This window comes from Pollachius pollachius, assembly GCF_949987615.1.
Source record: "Pollachius pollachius genome assembly, chromosome: 10".
Taxonomy (NCBI): domain Eukaryota; kingdom Metazoa; phylum Chordata; class Actinopteri; order Gadiformes; family Gadidae; genus Pollachius; species Pollachius pollachius.
Window position 1 is genome coordinate 1,018,867 of NC_136943.1, and position 21,298 is coordinate 1,040,164.

General features: G+C 46.3%; 1 protein-coding gene across 1 annotated transcript in view; it reads right to left on the reverse strand.

Moving 5' to 3' along the window:
* Positions 1 to 8,490: 8,490 nt before the first annotated feature.
* tnmd (tenomodulin) overlaps positions 8,491 to 21,298 on the reverse strand; it is a 32,697-nt gene continuing 19,889 nt past the window's right edge. Inside the window, exons 5-7 of the mRNA XM_079744338.1 lie at positions 16,210 to 16,372; positions 14,528 to 14,634; positions 8,491 to 9,330 (exon numbers count right to left, since the gene is read on the reverse strand). Coding sequence (XP_079600464.1) covers positions 9,121 to 9,330; positions 14,528 to 14,634; positions 16,210 to 16,372 — 480 coding nt within the window. The 3' untranslated portion in view covers positions 8,491 to 9,120. The remainder of the gene's footprint in view (positions 9,331 to 14,527; positions 14,635 to 16,209; positions 16,373 to 21,298) is intronic.

Genomic DNA, 21,298 nt, shown 5'->3' on the forward strand with positions numbered 1-21,298 from the left:
ATCCGTTTCCGTGACATGTTTCGGATACTGCTCTGTGAAATTCTTCGTCAAAAACTCGACGCATGATCTCCTTTTCTTTTTTGTTGTTGATCTTCTCATGTTATCATTTCTCTCGATTCGTGGACTATTAATTGGCGCGGGCTACACAGCTCACATGAAGTTAGAGACCGGAAGCTGCCTTGTGGTGGACCGGAATAACACTTTAATTCATGATCTTCGCTTCGCCTAATATCCGAATCCAGGTTCATGAGTTTTCGTCAATGTAACGTCGATCAGCAATTTAAAGTTTACAAAATCTTCCGTTTAACCTGGCGACCCAAAACACTGACGGACTCGTCCAGTTACGTTGGGTAATACGTACATATATAAATATATGTATATATATATATATATATATATATATATATATATATATATATATATATATATATATATATATATATATATATATATATATATATATATATATATATATTTATTTATTAATGAAACGTAATTTAATCCTTTGTGGTATCGTTGTTTCGGGCTAGGTATGACTCGGGAGAGATAAATGTTCAACCTTGGTTATTCAGAGACACAAGTTCAACGAGCTGGCACTCTCGAGGTGGTTCATGAAGCATTCCACGAACACAGGTAAGAATTCAGTTTATATTGAAATATGAAATGGGCGGAGTGGTAAATAAGCCACGCCTACAGGTTCTAATTGACCCAGGTAACCCTACGTCTCGCTTGGCCTGAAGGGCGGGATGACAAAGAGGCCATGTTTGTAGGGTCTTACTTATCTCAGACCCATAGAACTGAATATTGTGCTGTGTTGACCACTCTTTGTGCAGAAGAAGCTATTCAGGACTGGTGTTAGCACAACAAATATGTGGTCCAGTAGCTTGAATCCTGTGGTCTAAATAAAACATAGACTAAATTTATATATATATATATATATATATATATATATATATATATATATATATATATATATATATATATATATATATATATATATATATATATTATAATAGGCAGTGACTACAGTCAGAGGAACCTGTTTCTGTTCCATCCTACCAAGTGAAGCACTGCCACACACAGGGACGTTCTGTCTCTCTCTCCTCTTCATCTCGACCCAGCCCCCACCCACCTCTTTATCACTTTCTGTACCCCCTCACTCTCTTTATCTCTCTTCATCTCGGCCCTCCCCCAGCTCCCTTTTATCTATATTCCCATCTCTCTCTTCTTTACCCCCTCGCTCTCTCCCATTTAATCTCTCTTGCCCCTTGCTCTCTGCCTTAACCCCACTCTCTCGTTATCTTCAATGATCTCTCTCTCTCTCTCTCTCTCTCTCTCTCTCTCTCTCTCTCTCTCTCTCTCTCTCTCTCTATCGCTCCCCCACAGACCCCACCCCCACAGCTTGTGTGTGTGTGTGTGTGTGTGTGTGTGTGTGTGTGTGTGTATGTGTGTGTGTGTGTGTGTGTGTGTGTGTGTGTGTGTGTGGTCTTCTCTGTGTAGGGGTGTGTGTGCGCACTGCAGTAGAGTTTATTGGGAGCCATCCTGCAGTGTGCCAGTGTGCACCTCCCGCCCAGAGAAAGAGAAAGAGGCCCACTTATTCACCAATCACGGCTGCTTTGCCTCCGCGCTCCCGTTTCAGAGCACGCCCATCCGATGGACTTTAAAGTGCCAATGTGATTGGTCCCCTCCACTTCATTAGGCAGGAGACCTTCAGAGTAAAATAAAAAGAGAGGGACTATATTAATTATAGTTTAGTTTAGCACTGTAAACGATTCGATTTTTTTTATTGTTAAGATGTATGTAACTCTAAATTGCATAATTTAGTTATGTATAAATAATAAAAACGTGTCTGTACTTTGGGGGCTTCCGGCAAATACTACTTCACTGTTTCGTATACCCTGATTGGACATAATTCAGTTTGGATAATTCAGCCTCCCCCCTTACCCCACCCCGCCCCTTCTCCTCCTAAAAACAACCCTCTTACGCACTTATTGTATGATGTACGTCCTGGCACTTAAAAATAGTACTTAGCATCGTGTAGCGTCTTACTCTAGCTATCTGTGTTGTGTACGGGGAATGGCTTAACCTTTTTTTTTTTTTATTGCTTGGCACTTGGTTCTATGAACATCCTTACTGTACCGACAGAGATATATTCTTGTTTCACTTTCTTCTGTCAAATGTACTTTGTAAGTCGCTTTAGATAAAAGCGTCTGCCAAATGTCCTAAATGTTAACAAAACAAGGAGTGCTACTACACGATGTTCTGCCAAATCTAACCAGCTGTGCGGCTGTGGGACGCTGTGTGCGGCTGTGTTTCGGGATTGTTGTAGTACGATTCCTGTAAAGAGAGGTACAGGCCAGCCAGCACTGTTCATTTGCAGAATACATCAGTGAGAGGATGTGATCGTACCGATAACATTATCGAGATAACTATCGATGGGCATTGACAACAAATTTGTCAAGATAATGTTAAGTTATGAGCTAGTTGACAGTGCTCCTTTAACAGCAACAACAAACCTTCGGAGGTGTTTGCTCTGCGTTCGAGAACACAGAGGGAATAAACCAACCCAGCAGAGGACCCGGAACGTGGCCAGATGTGCTGATCCATGAATGAAATCTAGTTTGTAAATCCAGTTCTGGAGACACAATCACAACACATTGTAGAGCTAATGGAAGACTACAGGCGAAACGCCGTAAAGACGATGTGTGCGATTATTATGGTAAATAAGAAATATACCCTAGAGAGAGTGAGACATAGAGGGAGAGAGTAAGAGGAGTGTTGAAGGGAGGGAGAGGCAGAGAGAGGGAGGGTAAGAGTTAGAGAGGAGGGGTGCAGAGATAGAGGGACTGAGAGAGAGAGAGAGAGAGAGAGAGAGAGAGAAGAGGGGTGCAGAGGTAGAGTGAGTGAGAGAGAGAGAGAGAGAGGAGGGGTGCAGAGAGGAGAGAGAGAGAGCGTGCGAGAGAGAGAGGAGGGGTGCAGAGTGAGAGTGAGAGAGGCAGAGTGAGAGAGATAGAGGGAAAGAGAGATCTTCCGGGGGCTGGATGGGAAGTGTTTTGTGGCGCCCGAGGCCGGTGACACGACACGAGTGTTTACTGCGTCGCAGTGGGAGCTGTTTGAAGGATGATGCCTGACATCAGTGCCATGCCTGCAGCTTGTTGCTGAGAGAGTACAGGGAGAGATGATTCCACCGCCATGCCAGCACAGCGCCTGGTGGGACATGACAGAGGAAGCGAGCTGTAGCCTGGTGCGGCCTGCAGGCTGGCGCAGCCTTCATACCCGTGTTTCTCCCAGTTTAGGGACCAATCAGCTGTAGAATTAAAACCTTTTAAAATTTCAGTTAATATTAATTGTGTATTTTGTGCATGTTTTTCTTTTAACGCGCCGTTGTGAAAAACCCGTTGTTTTTGGCGTCGTCTGGTAGCCGACATGTGGCGGCGATGCCCCCGTCGTCCACAAGATGGCACTGGTTAACCACGTCTAACGCGAACCCAACCCTGGAAGAGATTCTATTCCTGAAAATAATTAGTTTAAAGTACGGAATTTAATCATACATTAGTTTACATTCTGCCCGGCCCAGAATGCAAACCCCTAAACGGATGGCTAAATAATCGTTGAAATAAAAAAAAATAAACAGCTCGAGGTCATTTTTCTTCCACATATGATGCAGCAACAAACGGCCATCGCTCACTTGGGAATGTGGGAATGATATTCCCAACGAGCAGAATCATCTAGCCGCTCTGCATAGTGGACCGACACACGCCCTCCATCCCCAAACTCTCCTCATCCTTCTCTCCCGTCAGGGCAGCAATAAAAGTGTTTTTCATCGTGAATAAAACATTAAAGGGAGTGATTTGAAATAAGAGACTAATTTGTTCTAATGCTTCGTTTGAGGAGCCATGGTTCTGTGTGGCGTTCTGCGCGCCTTAGGGGTGGGGCTGTACAGTTTCATAACCATTGTGGCTTCTGCTGGTTCTGAAAAAACTACTAACCCAACCACCCTGGCGGAATTCACATAATCTGGTATCTATCTATCTATCTATCTATCTATCTATCTATCTATCTATCTATCTATCTATCTATCTATCTATCTATGACTCTATCACTATCTCTCTCTCTCTCTCTCTCTCTCTCTCTCTCTCTCTCTCTCTCTCTCTCTCTCTCTCTATCTCTCTTTGACTCTATCACTATCTCTCTAACGCTCGATCTCCCTATCTCTCCATCTCTCTATCTCCTCATCTCCCCATCTCCCTATCATCCACCCTCCCATCCACCCATCCCTCTGTACCTCAATAGAGACGTTATATCTTATCTGAAAGCTGCAGTGGGAGAGTCAGTGACTCCATATTGTGCGGGTGGGGGGGGGCTATGCAAAGCTTCCCATGGCTTTCGAGATCTCTGCCGCTCTGAACTCCATCGTCTAATCGAGGCGGGGTTGTGCACGGAGGTTGTGCTGTTCTTCAGTTTTCGTCGTTCTTTTGTCTCAACAGCCGAGACAAGCGCTCTGTAAGCTAGCTTCGATATCTCTCCCCCAGCCGCTCCGAGTGAGCATTCCACCCGGAATACCTCCCCCGGTTCTCCTGCCAGGAGGAAGGCATGGGAGCATCCTCGCAGCCATTTGGTAGTGCCTTGTTATAAAAGGAAGTGATTGAAGGCATGAAATCTCTCATTACTTTAATTTGATTCAACATTTCATGTTTGATTCCACCACAGCAAATTTAGTACTATTAGGAATGTAGATGTATCACATGCACGCACACATGCACACACACACACACACACACACACACACACACACACACACACACACACACACACACACACACACAGGGCAGCACTCAAATCATCGTCAACAGACCATGCACATTGTTAGATTGATTGTAAGACTGCATTACGCAGACATTAGAGGATTCCGGTATACAAGAAAATATTAGCATATATTATCATTAACAACCAGCATTATATGAAGGAGCAGTTTGGCTGCCATTTTAATGTTTAACCTCAAAACCGCCAGCATTATACATCAGTTCAACGTGGAGTTCAACGTCACCCTAAAAACTGAACATCACTTTATCAAACACTTTTGAATGTGTACCAGTTAATCAAACACTAGACAAATAACCCCAGTTTAATAAACACTACACATTATAGCAGTTTATTTTACAGGATACAAACTACAGCAGTTTAACAAACAATACACACACTATAGCAGTTTGGTGAACACAATACAAACTACAGCAGTTTAATAATCCTGACACACTATGGCAGTTTAGTGAACACAATACAAACTACAGGAGTTTCATAAACACACATTATAGCAGTTTGGTAAACAGAATATAAACAACTGCATTCCAATAAACACTACACAATGTAGAAGTTTAGTGAACAGGATAAAAACTACAGGAGTTTCATAAACACTACACACTATAGCAGTTTGGTAAACCGAATACAAACTACAGCAGATTAATCAACACTACACACTATGATAGTTTGGTAAATACAATGCAAAGTACAGCAGTTTAATAAACACTACACACACTATAGCAGTTTGGTGAACACAATACAAACTACTGCAGTTTAATAATCCTTACACACACTATGGCAGTTTAGTAAACAGGATACAAACTACAGCAGTTTAATAAATACTACACACTATAGCAGTTTTAACACAATACAAACTACTGGAATCTAATACAACTAAACTAAATTGATGGGGAGAGAACATGGAGAGAGAGAGAGAGAGAGAGAGAGAGAGAGAGAGAGAGAGAGAGAGAGAGAACGTCGTTCAACAAATCAACATTTGTTTTATGAACTTTTCAGGATAGCCTGCGGGTTTGGCAGCGCCCGAGTGTCAGTTCATTTGAAGTATGTCTGCAATTATTGCATTTGTTAACTCTTGCCACTATTTTTTTACTTGACATGGTTGCTTTGGGCTATGACACTATTGATTTAAAAAATACAATGTGGTTGCAGTGCAAACTCGTCTATTTATCAGAAAATCAACATTAATGTGTGTGTGTACTGTGTCGTAAATATTATATTCGTATGAAAGGACAGATGATATTATTGACTGATTGGATATTTGTAGAATTTTTTGAGTCATAATTCATCTAATTTTAAAATATGTCGCTTATGAATGCAATTCAAACACGTCCATTAAAAGAGTTAAAGCTCCAAGGCATGCCAAGTGAAGTAATGGTTGGTTGAAAGCTAGTCATTGCTATTATTTAGTGGCTTGGGGAAAGGGACCTTTTGTATTTGTAGCTTTTATACATCAATGTCTGCATTTTTTTTTTAAATGGCTTACAGTAACAAACTGAATCTTTCCACTATTGATGGTAAATGGACTGCATTTATATAGTGCTTTTCTAACCAGTGGTCATTCAAAGCGCTTTATAATAGGGTTAGTCATCACCCAACAGTCACTCATTCATACACTCATTCACACACCGACGTCTAACATTCAAGGTCACAGCCACCTCGTCAGAGGAGTCAGGCTTAGGTGTCTTGCTCAGGGACACCTCGACACTCTGTCAAGGTGTCTTTGTTAGTCGAATACCAGCTAACACCAGTTCTGACGTGACAACAACATAAAAATGTTTATGGCTCTGAGAGAAGTCGGACCCTGGTATGGGAGATCTGAAGTCAGAAGTCAGATCTCCCATACCAGTAAAGACTGAAGATGAACCTGAATCCGGAAGATGCATGCGCTGCTTCTGGAACCAGCTCCGGAGCGCTCTTCAGATTCCCTTGTATCTCTGAATAAACAATCGTGTTTAACCTTTCCCACTCTTCAAGTTATAACTAGCCCCAAAACCACAATACCCGAGGCATCGGAAATGAGTGACACCACAGCATGGCCTGGCCCCTAGGAAGAAAAGCAGTCAGTTTTACAATGCTGTTTTGTGGTGGGGCTGCAGGATTGACTCTTCTTCATTTCCAAACCATTAAAGTAGATCCAAAATAATTCAAATACAAACTGTGTCAACAGCAGCTGCCGTTCCGTACCCCTCTGGTTGAAACGATCCCCTGTGTCTGCTCTTCTGCTGGCTTCAGTGGTACTGTGTGAATGTTACGTTCACACGTATTTAAAATGCAGATTCTGTCATGATCAGTTGTGAATACCTGAGACAGACAGGAGCTCTCTGTCTCCAAGGATACCGGCCGCTGTTTGATATAATTGGTGTAAAATACGAATTAAGGCATATACATTATTATTAAGGTATATTATATTAGCCTATGCGAGGCTAATAGTAGCTATGCTATAGTAGCAAATATTATCTGTCAAATAGTTATCATATGTTTAAGGTCCATGTTCTTGTCATTTAGTGGAGGCAACGCCACTCGCCTAGTTGTTGGAAACCCTGATAAGCCGATCTATTATTTCCAAGCATTTAAACCACATAGAAGTTACCAAAAATTAAGCATCATTGAGCCGCATATCTTACATTTACATTTACATTTACATTTAGGGCATTTAGCAGACGCTTTTATCCAAAGCGACTTACAATAAGTGCATTTGTTACAATAAGTACATTTGTCATAAGAAGTGAAACAATACATCGCTGTCGGTACAGTAAAGACGTTCATAGAACCAAGTGCAAGTATTACAATCGCTAGGCTAACCCATTCCCCGTGTAAAGCAACGATAGCAGCTACTGTAGACGCTACACAATTAAGTACCTTGAATCATTTACCATCTTAAAAAAATCATGATAAACAATCAACAATCCGTCTACGATGGGTCTGACTAGATTAGACTATAAGTTCAAAGACATCCTTATTCCACCGGTATATTTTTTAAATCAACTCACGTCGATGGCACGCACCCCCATCTCGTAATATCACCTTCGGAACACACCATATGGTGCCTACTTATTTTTTCTGCAGTTCTACTAGTGGCAGTGTGTTGGAGGCGGCCCCAGACCATACTGTTCTGCTGTACCTGGAGAGACGCCAGTTTGACCCTGAAAAAACACATTATTTACAGGAGGAGCTGTTTTAATGAACCACTCTGAAAATATAGGGCGATGTATAATGTGTGCGACAAATCCTAAATACCAGCAATTTATGGCTCCCCCATCACATCTATCTGCTCTGTTTATCGTCCCCCTCCCTGGTCAGGGTCAGTGTGCCGGCAGTGCGCAAGAGTCGGCACCCTCCCCACTTTTAGACACCCTGCTTTCTTTCTGTCTGCCTGCCCCATGCAATCGAGTGGATCTTGAACACATGTACCATTCACATACCATTAGGCAATTCAGAAACTCCAATTAGCCTAATGTGTGTTTTTTGAGACGGCAGCAATAGATCAAGGAAATGAGTGGATATTCTTTAAAGCTATATAAAAATATATATTATATATTATTAAATTAAATATTATATATATATTTATATATGTAGAACTAGTTGATCTATCCTTTCATCACATCATATTATATTATATGAAATCAACACATTCAAACACATCACACATAAGACAAGAGATGATTATCTTATATTCAAAGATATTATTTTAATCAGTTACAAAAAAATTGAATGGAACCAATGTCAAAGATATGGCATCAAATGTTACGTTGTTTCGTCTAAGAGTAATCTTAATATCTTAACTTAAATATACATTGGTTTAGATATGTTAAAACATACACAGTGAAATACTGCATGTCTTTGCTAAATATAGAAACAGCCACAATGCATTTTATACACATTGTTGTTTGTTTGTTTAACACAGCATCTGACCTAGCACTACAACAAGCCTAATTCCCCTTCCCACTCTAAGTCTCCTTTCTTTTTTTTTTACACACAACACGAATGGCAAACGAATGTCGAGTGCCTCGGATAAAAGGCACTTTAAACATGCAAAAGGACAACATCACTCCCGACACAAAAGCCAGCAGGTGAAGAAGGAATTCAGACACCACACTGGACTCACAACAAGGCTACAACGGCCGACCGTTCGCTAAGCTTTTCATTTCATTGTGGATCACATAATGAATGTGTGCCACGGGTTTTCTGCCTGCACTAGACGTGTGTCGGCGGTATTGATGGATGGGCAGCAGCGCCAACAATGACGTTAACAATATCGAATGCAGGGCAGCAAATAAAAAAGGAACACCACCAGTCCTTTCAGATCCTCCCCAGCATGCGTGCGATCCACCAATTGCAGGGCATGACGATCTGACAGATGACCCGCCCCCCTTGGTAGTAGTACGGCCAGGGGTTGAACCCTCCCAGGGGTTCGTGGTAGCGCCGGCAGTAGCGGTACCCGCTGCGGCAGTACTGGCAGCAGTAGCCGTTGTCGTCCAGGCGGTTGTCCAGCTCTATCCCGGCGTCGCGCTGCAGTGGACACAGGGCGGTGCAGGCTCCGTCACACAGAGACACAGAGGCCGGGGATCGATGGAGACTACATTACCCAGGACGCAATGCAGCGCTGTGACTCCCTGCGTCTGTGCGATGCAGAGGCTGGATCACACAGAGGCAGAGGGACAGAGGACTGGGGTGTGCACTGGGTTATGTAGTCTCCGACACACATAGAGGCAGAACAGTGGGTTGTGTACTGGGTAGTGTAGTCTCCATGGATTGTGTTCTGGGCAATGTAGTCTACATCACACAGAGGCAGAACAGTGTGTTGTGTACTGAGCAATGTAGTCTCAGACACACATAGAGGCAGAACCATGGATTGTGTACTGGGTAATGTTGTCTCCATGGATTGTGTACTGGGTAATGTAGTCTCCATGGATTGTGTACTGGGAAATGTAGTCTCCATCACACAGAGGCCAATAGAGAGAGAGAGAGACAGAGCACTGAATTGTGGTAAATGATGTGTGGTTGCACTGGAGGTCACACAGTATTTATGGCAATGCTAAACGGACGCGCAAAGATCAAACCGCATCCAAGTCTGATCTTTTCTTTACCTGTTTAACCGGGTTGGACCACGCGAGGCGACAGGTGACAAGAAAGATCACGATCGCTGTGAAAGTGGGTCGGCTTGATTTACAGTAAGGTCTGACTGGGAGCATAAAAAAAAGGGTGTAATACCCTTGACCTTTTCCCGAATGCACCAGAGCCATTGCTTACTCCGCAGCCGTGAGGTGCTCCATCTCCGGCTCTTCACCCCGCCCTCCCCCCCGGCCCGACCGGGGCCGTGACATTGGCGTTTACCGGCATAATTACAGCGTCCCTTTCATCTCTGACCTCTCCCTCCCCGGACTCCGGCCCCACACTCCAGAATGAGCGGCCCTTCTCCATTTAAGCGTTGGCATTAGAGCGAGGCGTCTCACTACCTCCCCCTGACCTTGACTCTTAAGTGGATGGCACATTCCTGGAGCAATTAGCAGGGTAATGATCGCCTAACAAGCATTCTTTCATTCGCCCGCACCGGTTTGCCTCTGAATTAATAGAGGGGGCCCGAAACCCAAATGAAAGGTAAATTGGGTAGAATTAATGGCCCTTGGTTTTTTCCCTTTCCCTGCGAGTTCTTTCTTCTTCTCTCCTCCTCCGTCGCCGTGTCCTGTGCCATCTCCGACCGGCGGATTCTGCCAGGCCTTTGATCAGGAGGAGCTCGGTGCAGCGCCGAGAACAAGTGCCACTTAACTCGCCCCGCTAGTTGAGGCTGTGAATGCCCTCAGTTCGCATTTGACCACATTTCAATCTTCTGGAGTAAATGAATCCTGGGAGACAATCCCCAGCAGTCTGTCTTGTTAAAAAGCTGTCTGAGGGTCCGGGAGATAGCCCCCGCGGACGGGCGCCACGGAACAAGTCGGCGGTGCTTGATACAACCGCAGTATGTCTGCCAGGGTTATATATTTATATATCTATGTGCATGCAGTGATCATTTTCAAAATCATTGTGGCTCAAAAATAACAACCCTACAAGCTGCTTGCTGCGCCTAGGTAGGGAGGAGGACATGAAAGGTGGAGTGGATTATTGGTCGAGGACTGGTAATACAATTAAGGATTTATAGTTTCTGTCAGGTTTAGGGTCAACCTCTTCCTGGCAACAGGAAGACATATTTTTAAGCAAAGAGATGTGGTGGATAGATCAGCGGTAATCATATGTGCTTTTCACAGATGGAGAAGCAAGTTAAAATCAGTCAATAGATCAATGATAATTATAGATTCAGCCCACAGCCAAGCGGTAAGAATCGTATTCTCTGGATCAGAAAATTAGGGAAATATTTTATTCAAATAGTGTTCATCATCGATCAAAACAAACAGCTAAACAGGTAGCATTGTACCTGAAAGAAAATTAATCATAGCTATTCTTTTAAAACGGGGAGCACATATTAATCATTTTAGGTGAAGTGTTTCTGTGTCTGTGTTCGTGTGTGTGTGTGTGTGTGTGTTTGTGTGTGTGTGATGTTGCCGTTTTCGAAGTGGTGCACCTTGGGAAATCTCTATCTGCCACTAACAAACAAGCAGCCTTAATGAAGAGCCAAGTTATTACCCCCCTGATCCATCAGATTTCATCATCACACACACACACACACACACACACACACACACACACACACGCACACACACACACACAGGCACAGGCACAGAGAGACAAACAAACAGACATATGTATGCACAACACACAAGCCATGCTAATTGCAAGGCATGCCATCTAAATGAGTCCGTGGAGCAGAAAACTTTGTCAGTCATTCAATAAGACGTAATGTATGAGAGCACAGCGCGCTTAATTTCCACACTAGTTGGCCGTCATTTCACACACGGATTACCACTCTTCATGGCTTTGAAGCACATGCGCGGATATGTTATTAAATCTCCCATCTTAGCTCAGAATTGATTCTAATGAAGCAGGAACCGACCACAGACGATGGAAGAGAAACAGGGACAGCTTATGTTTGAACAGAACTATTTGTGTACATGTTGACAGTCAGAGCTGTGTGTGTGTTTGTGTGCGTCTGTCCATCTGTCCGTGTGAATGTAGGTATGCATGTTTGTCTGTTTTTGTATGTCTGTAGGTATTTTCTGTATACTGTGCATGTATCTACACCGTCTCTCCGTCTCTTAACTCACTGTTTCTCACACACACACAACACTGGTGCACACATAGACACAAAACCACACACACACACACACACGCACACACACGCACACACAAACACACGCACACACACAACGCTGTTGCAAACATAGACACAAAACTACACACACACACACACACACACACGTGCACACACACACACACAAACTACACACACACACACACGCACACACACGCACACACAAACACACGCACACACACAACGCTGTTGCAAACATAGACACGAAACTACACACACACACACACACACACACAAACTACACACACACACACACACGCACACACACACACAAACTACACACACACAGACACACACACACACAAACAGACACACACACGCGCGTCCTGTGTGCGGCTCCTCTCGGCGCGCCGTCCTTGCTATGTGGGTCAAGGGCAGCGGTGGCTCGGCGGCGCTCGGGCTCCAGAGCTCCTTCTGAGACACACCTGGCTCCGATGTGACAGCCTTGGCGAAAGGTCATCTCCATATATCTGCCGACCTGTGTCACCGCGCTCTAATCATTATTCTGCCTTCAGGGAGGAAGAATAAAGGTGGTGGGACGAGGCACCGCCTTAAAGAGGGACTCAGGACCGGGGGAAACACGCACGCTCGCGCGTGTGTGCGTGTGTGTGTGTTTGTGTTTGTGTTTGTGAGAGTGTGTGGAAAAAGATATATGAGCGGAGAAAAGGTGGTGGGTTACGTAAATGGTTGGCGCGCGTGTGTGTGTGTGTGTGTGTGTGTGTGTGCGTGTGTGTGCGTGTGTGTGTGTAGTTTCATGCCTCTGAGTGCACTAGTGTCGTATGTGTGTGTGTGTGTGTGCATCTGTGTGTTGGTGTGTGTGTGAAGATTCATGTCTGTGTGCAAGAGGGTTGTGTGTGTATGTGTGTGTGTGTGTGTGTGTGTGTTGTTTCATGTGTGTGTGTGTCTGTGTAGTTTCATGTGTGTGTGTGGGTGTGTGTGTTGTTTCATGTGTGTGTGTGTCTGTGTAGTTTCATGTGTGTGTGGGTGTGTGTAGGAATGAGCAATGGGTTCCTTCGAAGAGTAAAAAGGAAATGGCTCCATGGATTACCCATGGAGCCCCAACCCCACCAGTAGCATGCCCACCACCACCACCACCACCACCACCCTCACCGCCACTGGCAGCAGGAGACGGCCTCTGTCTCCGACTACAGACACCCAGAGCCCGCCCCCGATTGGTCGGGAAGGCCTTTGTTGCTATCGCCTGGTCCACAAACACTGCCTGGATGTGGAGCTGGAATGGGTTGCAGCCGTACACATTACCGGGCTGATAGAGGTGGAATATCGTCTGCTTTCAGAAGGCCCACCCAAGTTTTTCATCCTCTGATACTTTTTTAATTGCACAGCACCACAGCGAGAGAGAGAGAGAGAGAGAGAGAGAGAGAGAGAGAGGGAGAGAGGGAGAGAGAGAGAGACCTGGGAGTGATTGAGGAGCTGGGCGGGTGGTGTATTCCTGCAACCGGCCAGATAAACGTTAATATTACAGGTTGTCTCATTTCTCTGTGGGTCTCTCGCTATATCCCAGAGTTCTGAGGAAGAGAGGCTTTGCTTATTATCGCTGAATTTAACTTTCGCGGCTGGTGAGATGAATGTGTTGAATGAAGAATTACCTGTGTGTGCACTGTGTATATGCACTGTGTGTGTGTGTACTGTGTGTGTGGCCATGCGCTTGTTTGAGTGTAGGGATAGGTATCTGCAAGTATATAAGTATGTGGTTGTTGTGTATGGTGGTGAAAGTGCAAGGTTGTTTTTTTTTCATTTAGTTTCCAAGAATCTAAAAATGTATCCTGGCAAACCAAACAGTTTCTGGAGGTAGCCCGCGATCGGCCGTTTATCCTGATCCGGGCGCTTCTACGTACACGGACAACGACGGCATTATTCATAACGGCGGTATGCTGAGTCACCAGTGACCTTGAGAGGCCTTTGGTGTTCAGTCCTGGTGGAGGAGAGTGACGGTGTAACAGGCCGGTGTAACACCGCGGTAGACGGTGTAACAGGCCGGTGTAACACTGATACACACAGTGTAACAGCGTGTAGCACTGATACACACAGTGTAACAGGCCGGTGCTACACACAGTGTAACAGGCCGGTGTAACACTGATACACACAGTGTAACAGTGTGTAGCACTGATACACACAGTGTAACAGGCCGGTGCTACACACAGTGTAACAGGCCGGTGTAACACTGATACACACAGTGTAACAGTGTGTAGCACTGATACACTCAGTGTAACAGGTCTGATCTTCCTCTGGGTCAGCAGACGGACATTAAGGGAATCCTCCGTTCACTAGCCTCACTGAAACAGAAATGTAGAGCAATTGCCGTGGCCTCTGGCGCTCCGCGTCCATTTGGACATTAATTAGCGAGCCATTTAGATGCAGAAAGGGTTTAAAGTGCTCGTTGGAAAGCTGGTCCCCGGGTGGGCTACCCCCCCCCCCCCCTCGCCCCTGCGGTGGGGTACTCACGTAGTCGTTCACGGGGACGTCGTCATGCACGTCCCGGGCGAACCGCTGACCTTTGGCCTCCGTGTCGGGTGTGTCCTCAAAGCTCTCCTCCTCCTTGATCTCTGCATCTGAGAGAGAGAGAGAGAGAGAAAGAGAGAGAGAGAGAGAGAGAGAGAGAGAGAGAGGGGGGGGGAGAGAGAGAGGGAGAGAGAGAGAGAGAGGGGGGAGAGAGAGAGGGAGAGAGAGAGAGAGAGACGGAGAGGGAGGGAGAGAGAAACAGAGAGGGGGGAGAGAGAGAGGGAGAGAGGGGGGGAGAGAGAGAGAGATAGAGAGAGAGAGAGAGAGAGAGGGAGAGAGAGAGGGGGGAGAGAGAGAGAGAGAGAGAGGGAGAGAGAGATTGAGAGCGAGAGAGAGGGAGAGGGAGAGAGAGAGAGAGAGAGAGACAGAGGAGAGAGGGAGAGAGAGAGAGCGAGAGAGAGAGACAGACAGAGGGAGAGAGGGAGACAGAGAGAGAGAGAGAGAAAGGGAGGGAGAGAGGGAGAGGGGGAGAGAGGGAGAGAGAGATTAATAAAAAAAGAGAGAAAGAGATGAAGAGATTATGAGATCGAGAGCGAGTGGGAGTGTTTGTCTTTGTGTGTGTGTGTGTTTGGCGCACACCTTATTGTGCTGCAACAGTAATCTGATTGTTGAAGGTAACAGGATGTGCGTAGCGTGTGCATTTGGGCTCTGTGTTGTCTCACCAGCTCAATGTTAATTACCAACATTCAGGGGAGAAGATCCAGTTGAATTAATTTTAAGCTTTTTAATTTTTTTTTGTGTTACCCCTCAAACAATGATGTCGCTGTTGGGATACTTAGAGAAAATGTAAATATATTTATCTTGAATCCTACAGAAGAAATCTGTCTTTGAGAAAAGATACTTAGCTGGAAGGGATACACCAGCGGTCTACAGAGGGCTGGTATAACGAACATCCACGCATCCACTATTATGAGTTACCACGTCAGCTATGTTTTGGTCACTGTCAAGAAATTAATAGTGAAATAGAGTTTTCATTATTGGGAGACATTGTTTTAAACTGCCAGAGCGTTTCTCAGGTGAGACATGGCACCTTTCCCTTAGCCTTGGGCGACAGTATGTTTAGGTGGATCTGGGCCTTTACAGAACTACACGTCTCCTGGGTCAACATGGTATCGCGTGGTAACCCCCCACGAGGCCCCAAGATGCATTCTGATCCAAAAAGCCCTATTACAACCGCGGATATTCAAACGGACTGTTGGGGTGTGTGTGAATGATGGCCGGCTGAAGCAGCCTCACCTGGCCCCCGTCAGCCTGTTTGGGCTCTGGGTGAACAACAGGTGAGTCTGCACGCCTGTTGCACATCGGGCAATCAGTGTGCAGCAGGTTAAAGCAGCGATCACCACCGACACTGCGAGGCAACATTGATCACCTGAGCCGTGTCGCTCTAACCCCTAGCTACACGCTACATGTAAACCCTACAATCAACCGGTTTCCAGTTGGTTCAAGTCCCCTAGGTGGGGTATAGCACGGACCTTATATATATATAGAGAGAGAGATAACATGCTGCACAAAGCCTATGCCCCCCCTACCCTCCTCAACGGTGTGTGTGGCTCAACCCCTCAGCGGGCTGGGGGAGAACCAGTGTGTGTGTGTGTGTGTGTGTGTGTGTGTGTGGGGGTCTTACCCCCGCAGCGGGCTGGGGGAGATCCAGTGGATGGGGAGTTCCTGGCACATCTCCCAGATCTTGGAGTTGAGGAGGAAGGCTCTGCTGGCGATGGGCTCCTCGGAGGGCACCCAGACCTGGGACTCCTCCACCTTCACCATGTCCACCCGCTGGGGGTCCCCCACCTGTCACGGAGAGCGCGGAGGTAAGACGCACACGCACGCACGCACGCACGCACGCACGCACACGAACACACGCGTGAAGGAGCTACACACCGATATTTGCGTTTAGGTGGAAAGGCGTATATTCCTGGACTGGTTCGCTTCTCTCTCACCCACACTCTCTCACAAAGACACACACACACACACACACACACACACACACACACTCTCTTGTGTGGGCTGACCCACTGTGCCATCCCGCGCTGCATTCAGCCCCCCCCCCCCCCCCCCCCCCCCCCCCCCCCCCTCCGGGGGCGACTGAGCCTCCGCCATTCTTTAGTCTACACTCGCTCCTCTCAGGGGCTGGCACCTCCCTGACTCCTGGACCGCGGTTGGCCTGACTTTCGCTTCCCTTCTCCTCTGTCGCCTCAGGGCATCACTCTCAAGCTCTCACTCTCGCTCCTGCTCTCTCTCGCTCTCTCATTCTCCTTCTCTCTTCCTCTTTCTCCTGTTCTTTCTCTCTCTCTCTAGCATTCTCTCTCTCTCTCTCTCTCTCTCGCTTTCTCATTCTCCTCTCTCTCTCTCTCTCCTGTTCTTTCTTCTGTTTTTTCTTTCTCTCTCTCTCTCTCTCTCTCTCACCCTTTCGCTCTCTCGCCTGCTTTCTTTCGCTCTCTCTTGTTCTCTCTTCTGTTCTCTCCCTCTGAACGTACTGCAGATCATTGTAATTCACAGTGATGATTTGACTTTTAAATGTCTTTTTAGAAGTGTGCTTTATTACTCTTGAACACGACGGCGTCGTCGTTAAATATGACAGACACAATAAAGTTTTCCACTTTCCTCTGGTTTTCCCGCTCCCTACTCCGGCGTGGTGTGTGCGGCCCCACGCTGCTGTCACTGCCTTTAATTTGTTGATACTGCTGTTCTATAAGCTGCGGAGTAAACCATTACAGCTTAATAATAGATGCTATACGTCAGGGTCTAATAGAGATATATATATATATATATATATATATGGAGTGGCCTCCGCTAATGGTTCCCCCAGAAACGGTCCGCCTATTCTTTGTTTGTGACGTGCATGTAAATACATATCATGTAAATACATATCATGTAAATGCATATCATGTATTGCATGGAAAACAACAGCCCCCCCCCTGCATTTCCCCCCTGTTCCACTCTCCTGTTAATTATAAAAGCATAACAGAGAGAAGAAGCAGAAAGGGAAAAATGAATCTCACATGACAAATGTTTTCTACAAGGTGATTTTCCTCCACTATCGGGCTTAATTGCACGTTCGTTAGACTCCATGCATAATCCCGGAGCTGAAGTAGCAGACAGAATCATTCATATTTGCCCCGGGCTCTCTCGCACGTTTACCCACCCGTGTCATTTCCTGTTATCTTAATATTTGCTTTAGCACGCTCTCTGTTCTGCCACCGCGCAACACGGTCACGACCTACTGACAATAGCAAATCTCAGATCTTCTGCCAGACCAAAAGAGCGGCACCGATGCTGTTTGTTATTCGCAGAGCCTCGACACATTTCCTGTGTTTTTCCGTGACTTCTAAACTAACGAGCGCCAGGCAGACAGGTAGTGCTGCGGCGGCGAGCCGCTGTTGACACGGTAAAATCGGTACGATGTAGTTAGCAAGAGCGGCACTGCCGGACGAAGCTAATTGGAGTTCTTAACTGCTGGAGCAGTGTGAGGCCAGCGGAGGTCACAACCCCGGCGGGCCGGATGACTTTGACTTCATAGCTGAGGAACGTCTCCGGGATCTCGCGTGAGAGAGAGAACCTGCGGGCGAGGTGGTAACGGTTATTACCGCCTCGCGTGGATCACTGCACTCCTCCAGCTGACGGACGGTGGCAGAAGGGCTCTCCCCACCACTGGTCCCACTCGCTGCATCGCCAACAAACCACAGACGTTGTGGGGGATGCTGGGGATAGCCGTGCCACGCGGACCTCCATCACTTGATTATAGGCAGGGGTGCACAAAACTGGTATGCAAGCACGACATGCGCGCCTGTAATCAGGGATGCGTAACGTCACTTGCGTCTCTACAACACTTTTGCGGAACTAACAGGAGAACGAAAAAATACATTTAGCAGATACTTTGGTGTTCGCCACCTGCAAAGAAAAGGCAAACGGAGCCGGAGCAGAAGAAACTGTTTTTTTTTTCGAGAAGTGGCGCCAATGCAAGATGTGCCGTGGCTCGAAACAAATGCTAAGCGCGCTGACATGTGGGCTCATGTGCGCTGTGCACCGCGGACACACTGGAGAACTGCGCAAAATCAGCTGATTGCAACGTTCCTCACTGTGAGATATTCAAATGCTCCGTGGTCAAGCTGCTGCAGTTTTGTAAAAAAAAAAGGTGGTGCGAAAAAACACTGCCGTGCTTAAGAAGTTGTGTATTGAAAATGGAATCTCCTTTGTGAAACTGATACTGTTAGCCTAGTAACGCTAGGTACACAAGTCTTCTGCTGTCATGTCTGTTGTTGCATCAGTTTATCTGAAGCTATCACTTCTCTTCCTCCCGCTGGTTTCTCTGTCTCACATCGCCACAACAACCTGCTGTGCCAGCAGGTACACCTCGCCCAGCAGGCCTTGTTTCATCACGTTTCCATGACGGCCTGCGTTAAAGAGCTGGTAGGAGGATAGGCATCGTCTTGTTGAAGTAGTGCGACTCATTTTACGCTAATGCTCTTAACAACTGTTTTCCGATCGGCCCTTGCGTTGGGATGCAATGTGTAATGTGTTCCGTCCGCTGCTTGTGAATTGTTTCGCTGTCTGTCACTGTTGTGCTGGTGGGATGTTCTGAGGTTTACAAGCAGTCATACATATTTAAGTGAGTTTCTTAATACTGCCGGTGGCACCGACTGCCTCTGCCATGTGGTGCGAGTGAATCATGCATTATTATTTGTCAGATTTTGTCTCAGACCGGTAAAACTGGAATAACGCTCGGGCATTAATCAGAGACAGAGAGGGCGAGAGAGGGGGAGAGGGAGAGAGAGAGAGAGAGGAAAAAAATCCTGGCGCGCTATTCGTGTTCGTCACCTGGTTTCCCCCTGCAGACACTGTGTGTTTCCTTATCAGCCGCTTGCAGTTTTAACCGCCGTATTTCCCATTGTTTTGCACCTCCGTTTTCTGGCCCGCGACACACGCTCTGAGCCCGCAGTACAGAGCCCGGGGCCCGGATAAGCTAGGAGCCATTAGCGCTTGACTTTAGCCCCCGTGCCCTTCATGTGATAACCACCGGGGGACGTGGCCTTCACCGGCGTCTCCGGGCCAACAGGAAGGAGCAGCGGTGCGGCTACTTTCTACCGCAACATCACAAGGACGAGGCCAGACACGTGGTGGTGGTTGTTGTTTGTCTGGAGTTTGGATTGACTCTGTGTGGCCCTGTTTTGTGATTGTTATTATATGTTGTTGTTGTTGTTGTTGTTATGAGGCCTCTTTGTACTCTTAGTCGTAGTGGTAGTGGTGGTGTTGTTGATGGTGGTAGTTACTGTAGTAGTAGTGGTGGGGATCACAGTAGTAGTTAGTGGAAGTGATTGTAATGATAGGAGTTGGTTACGCCATCTGCTGCGGCGGCGGCAGCGGTGACGGTAGAACGCAGTGGATGAATGGGAGGGAAATAGCCTGGTTATTGCCAGACCAAGCTCCATCGTAGATTGAGCTTGGTCTGAGGAGGCTGCTGTCGTTCTCTTCAGCACCAGAGGCGTGATCAACGGGCCTAGTTCAAACGATTCTGTACGTGATTGGCTGCTTGCCGTCGCTTCCCTGTCGTCATTGTGTTAAACCAGCCAATAGCGCGCCAGCGGGAAAAGCCAGCTTGGTGATTGGCTCCCGCGAAAAACGACTCGAAGATAGAAAGAATTATATTGCTTTTCTCCAGACCCTTCGGCAGGGCGACCTCAAATCGCCGGCAGAACGGGCGGGGCGACCCGGTCTAGGTGGGAGAGTTAAAAAAGCGACAGTGTTTTTGCAGAAGCCAGTCTGTCATCCGTGCGCTGGTGAGCTGATCTGCTCGGGTTGGAGCTGAAGCTACAGGGGTCTGATTACTGATCACAGGCACCCTGGGCCACACCGGCATCATAACAAACACACACTGGGGACAACACAACAACAATGTCATCAACAACAACCACAACAACAACAAAAGAGTATTTGTTGATACTGTTTCTAAGTTATGTTTGAGGAGTTCCATGGTAATGCTCTACTTCCATTCAAATTGATTCCACCTTTTTGTTGTGATTAAACACACGTCTAGTAGTGCCTCTATTTGAATGGTAGGCCTTTTTACTGGGCATTTCGGGTGTGTGTCTCTCCCTCTGTGCGAACATTTACATCGCTTCCTTGAAAATTACTAGTAATTTCGTAAAAACAGAAATCTGTTCTAATTACATTTATCCCTTTCTTCTGTCTGAATGAGTTTTTTTAATTAAGCATACAATAAAGGGGTTTCTGCAGCTCTCCTTGTTGTTCGCGGCCCTTAGATTATGTATCTGAGAGAGCTGTGACTTAGCCAATTAGGCTTTACAATACACAAAAGACGAGGCATATGGCACTTCCTGGCCAATTAGTATCTTAAGCATGGGAGAGGTGATGAAAGCAAACACAGTTGTCTGTTTTTGGTGAGCACAGCATGTGTTCACAAAATAAAAAATGCATTTTTGGGAGGCCGGAATAAGAATAGACTTTTTCCGTTTTTAAATGTTTTTCATAAGTGAGGCGCGGTGAGGGTACATCGCGATTTGCCAGCTCGGTCTCACAGCTATGATGTGATGTAAACGATAGCTGGCCAGCTTTGGGGACACACGCCGCACACATACACGCACACATACACGCACACATACGCGCACACATACGCGCACACTTGACTCTCACTCACTCTTCCAGCACCTCCAGTGAATGAAGCAGAGACACTGTACAAAATGTGATGAAACACTACCA